Source organism: Myotis davidii, unplaced genomic scaffold, assembly GCF_000327345.1.
Source record: "Myotis davidii unplaced genomic scaffold, ASM32734v1 scaffold699, whole genome shotgun sequence".
Lineage (NCBI taxonomy): Eukaryota > Metazoa > Chordata > Mammalia > Chiroptera > Vespertilionidae > Myotis > Myotis davidii.
This window is the reverse complement of record NW_006291007.1, coordinates 1,176,909-1,181,391: the sequence shown is the minus strand read 5'-3', so window position 1 is coordinate 1,181,391 and position 4,483 is coordinate 1,176,909. Positions and strand designations below refer to the sequence as shown.

General features: G+C 50.9%; 1 protein-coding gene across 1 annotated transcript in view; it reads right to left on the bottom strand.

Moving 5' to 3' along the window:
- Positions 1–3,688, bottom strand: part of TMEM98 (transmembrane protein 98) — a 28,968-nt gene extending 25,280 nt beyond the window's left edge. The window contains exons 1-3 of the mRNA XM_006764033.2: positions 3,107–3,688; positions 2,113–2,244; positions 1,236–1,269 (exon numbers count right to left, since the gene is read on the bottom strand). Coding sequence (XP_006764096.1) covers positions 1,236–1,269; positions 2,113–2,244; positions 3,107–3,243 — 303 coding nt within the window. The 5' untranslated portion in view covers positions 3,244–3,688. The remainder of the gene's footprint in view (positions 1–1,235; positions 1,270–2,112; positions 2,245–3,106) is intronic.
- Between the last annotated feature and the right edge of the window lie 795 nt (positions 3,689–4,483).

The window sequence follows — 4,483 nt, the reverse complement described above, 5'->3', positions numbered from 1 at the left end:
CTAGGGGGCTGAGGGCATTTGCTGGGGTGGGGGGAGTGCCAGGGAGAGGTCAATGGGGAAAAAGGAAACATATGTAATACTTCAAACAATAAAGAATAAAATAAATAATAAATAAATAAACAAAAGACTCCTTCCGGCTGACTCATCCTCTCCTTCAGGGGCCACTGTCCTCCTCTAATAGGCAAGGGAAGGGACAAACGCCAGGGCCAGGACACGCCCCGGCTGGGGAAAGAGAGATGGAATATGCCGTTATTGCTCTATCGCTGTCTACAACCGCATCTATACCCAGAGAGCATATTGGAATTATATATAAATATAAATGTTGTCACCAGGACTCGGTGACAACAATGTCCTACTAGGCATTTCGTTGTCCCCCAAGAGAGACAGCGGGAGAAGAGGCGGGAGGAAAGGTGTTTAGTATCTTACACTGCAAGACGCTGAAGCGAAGATGAAGCTATTTGCTTTGAAATTCTGAATAAGTCCTAGATAAAGATAAATGTGTGGTTTCCCAGGTTACAGATATGAAGACACCAACACTATTTAGAAATGGCCAAGTATTTCAATATTACTATGATTCTATTAGGCAGGATCGTGTCTGGCAAACACTGAAAAACAAATGCTGAAACTATAAAAATGACCCAAAATGCAAATTGGCTGCAATTTTTCACCCAGTCCTGGAGGCTGCAGACATTTAAGGAGGAAGAAAAAAAAATCTGTCTTCAATTTGAAGAACGCGTGGTTTGGATTTTTTAGCACTGACTGTCCCACTTGGCTGACTGCTGTCACCGCCAAAAAGGGCCGGTGACGGGCTTTCTAGCATTGGAAAAGCCCAGATACAGAACCCAACCCACTCTACAGGGCGGAGCTCTCTGTGAATGAAAGAAGGTGCCCAGGGGGAAGGTGGGAAGCCGCGTTTCCCCCTCAGCAGCTACACCGTCTCAGGCACACAGCTATATCCACAGTTGGTGACAATGTGGCTGGTGACTACCCAGGTGGTCTTTCCCACAGGTCACTGTGCTATGAGGACCAGGTGCAACCAAGCCTCTGCAGTATGACAGACTGTCCCTGTAGGAGTGGAAGCGAACTGTCGAAACTCCAAGCTTCAAGGCAGGTTAAAAAGGCCTCCTGCAAGGGTCCCGTGCCCTTCCTAAGGCTGCTTTCAACTCTAACCAGTGTGCACCGGGGTGCTCTGCTGACGACTCCCTTTATCGCCTGGGGCGGTCAAAGAGTATTACCTTCAAGATGGCAATGCAGTGGGACATGAGACCCCTGGGGAGACAAGAAGAGCGTGTCAGTGCTGATCTTCAGAGGCCCACCTCCCCCCAGCCCCCACCGCTGCTCCTCACCTAGCTCCTCACCTAGCTCTGCACACCTGGGCACCACCTAAGAGCAGCGATGCCTCGTCATGTTCAAATGAACAAGTCCAGGAGCTACTGAGGAAGCCCCTCTGTCCTTACCCTTCTCCTCCCACCCCCACCTAATCAACGCTTTGTCAACGCGACTCCCCACCAATCCAGTCGTGCTCTGAGCTGCTGATGCCGCTCCTTCCACTCCCACCTCCCCACCCGAGGCAACCATGGACACCGCCTCTGCCGCGCACCCACTGGGCTGTGTGCACCCCTATCATCTCTAAGATACTGTACTTAGAATTCTGTCTCCACCGCCAGTTTAATACCTGCGGTGCCTGGCCCAGGGCCCTGCACACATTGCCTCACAGACAGACATCTGCCCGGGATGGAGAGATCCCTGAGGACACTGAGGACAAAGGCTGCACCCACAGAGCCTGCCTGTCAGATTCAAGGGCACCCCAAGGATAACCAAGCACCCCAGGGCGACTTTATAACAATTTCTGCCGTACATCTATGAAGCCCAGTGTTCAGGTCTGCAACATGAGGGGCGGGGGTGAGTCCCGGACAAACACTGTTATGTCATATTCTGATTTCCCTCCTCATGAGAACATTCGGGGGAAAGCTTGGAAAGAGCAGCAACGGGCGCAGGGCTCCTGGATGCCCAGTCACGTGTTCGGGCGCAGGAAGCTAGGAAAGGGTGCAAGGGAGTCCCTCCGACTATCCCCAGGGGCTCCAGGAAGGCAGGCCATCCCCAAGGCCTTACGAGGCATCCTCGATCCAGTCTTCGTTCTCCAGAATGGCCTCGATGTGGGGGTTGGTGATGACGACGTCGTCCAGTTCCAGCTCAGAGGGCTCAGACTGGGTCTCCATGGCACCGATGAGGTCCACAATGGGCCTGGAAGGAAGAGCCCAGGGAAGCGGCTTCAGGATGGACGACCGCGACTGACACCTCTGCACAGAGGCCCACGTACCCCCCAAAGGCTGACAGGAGTGAATAAGTAAAGCAGGACCACTTGTCCTGGATCCAAACCTGAGCTAATGGGACTGCAGTCATGGGCAGGGTACGTGACTCGACAGTGAATCAAGGAGCAAGCAAGGCACGAAAACAACAAGAGAAAGGTTACAGAGCCCAGCCGGTGTTGCTCAGTGGTTAAAGCGTCAACCTATGAATCAGGAGGTCACAGTTCAAGTCCCGGTCAGAGCACATACCCGGGTTGCGAGCTTGATCCCCAGTGTGGGGCATGCAGGAGGCAGCTGATCAATGATTCTCTCTCCTCACTGATGTTTCTACCTCTCTCTCCCTCTCCCTTACTCTCTGAAATCAATAAAAAATATACTAAAAAAACAAGAAATCTGAGCAGAGAGAGAGATAGGCCTATGCTGGGATTTCACACCACCAAGTGTCTACTGGTTAGACATGCGGGCATCGATTCCTCTTCCTGAGTTTGGTTGGAAAGGGATGTGGCTTGTCCAAATGCTGAGTGAGGTGGCCGTTTTGTGCAGCCGGTCCCACCATTACGCTAGGCGACCACGTGGAGCTGCTTTCTCGATCGTTCAGGGACAGAGTCAGAGGCGGCTCAGGATGCTGGGGGCTTAGGACATTCTCAAGCTCTAAGGTCTTTATTGGGAAGGAGAGCCTTCAGGCACCATTGCAGAGACAAAAAGCCGAGCCAGTTGCCCAGCACTAAGCTGCTTTTTCTTTTGTGGGAGCCCCAGGGCACAGCCCCCCTCCACCCTCCCCTGCCCGGTGCACTCACTTGGAATCATAGCGCTGCAGCAGGTCCCGGGGCCGAGGTCGGCAGTACCGCTGCCTGCAAACCACCACCAAGGTTGCAAACGAGGCCAGGAAGATGGTGGCCAGCACGCCTATGGCAACGATCACCACCGTCTCCATGCTTCTGGTGGCTCCTCGGTCCCGGTCACACTCCCCACAAGGGCTAAAGCTTGAAAGACACAGGGCAGAGCAGGCCTGGTAAGGAAGGTGCAAAAAGGATGGGGCAGTGGGGGGGTCTTACCTGCTGGGGGAGGAGGGATTGGTGGTGGGGGAGTTAGGGTGCCCCAAGTCACCTGCAGAGACCTGAAGGCCTCCATAGAATCAAGATGCATTTTATGCCATGCCCCAAATTTGCCTTTTTTTTTTTTTAATAAAAAGAGTGTGCTCCCCAGATGGACCAGGCTGGGTTTCTGTCCTGGGACAAAAGGAAACATTTTCACCAGTACTGTTGTCTTCATTTACAACCGGTGCATGGAAGAATGCCCACTTCAGAAAGAGAAGGGCACGAGTGTCTACACTGAAGGCATCCTCCGTGCTAGGCACGTCGGGTGTTAAGTCTTCTAACCTATGAGACAGGTGTTCGTATCCCCATTTATAGTTGAAGAAACTGAGGTTCGGGGGGCGGGAGGGGTTAAGACATTTGTGCAAGTTTATACAGTCAGGAGGCAGAAAGCCAGCCACATAAGCAGAGGTGAACATTCACCTCCCTTTTCCTTTCACAGTAAAGAGAAGTCTAAATATTCTAGATTCTGGAAGAAGTTTTGATGGTCAGTTCAGTGTTGGAAACTTACAGCTGGTATTAACCTGTCGTCTATTGATTGTTTTCATTCAGGAGGTTTTTTCACACCGATTTTAAACTCATAGGCTGGAGGAACAAGGAAGTCTCGAAGTACTAGTATGTATTCACAATGGTCTTTTCCTGCTTGTGTCCCTATAAGCAAGTCTTCTCCCCTCTCTGGTTTTAACTTCTTCATTTACAAAAAAGGATGCTTTGACCTGGGAGTCTCTGTGAGTCCTCTATTTGGATTTAATTCTGTGTTCCCTGTCTTAGAGGGTCCAAATGCTCCTGTTTGTCACTTAATAAGTATTTATTGACCATCTACTATGTACCAAGCGCTAGGCTGATATTGCAAATTGATAATAAATTAAGACATGGACCTCAAAAATTGAAGAGCCAGGGGAAGAGGTAGACAGACCAACAAACCATTTCAACTCTACATGCCTGTGCCATATGCAGAAATACACGGAAAAGAGAGTAACTGTGATTGGGTGACATTTTTCTGATTAAGCCTTCTTCACAGGGCAGGTGATGCTAGAGCTGGGTTTTGCAGGATGAATAGGAGTTCGCCAGGTGGACAAG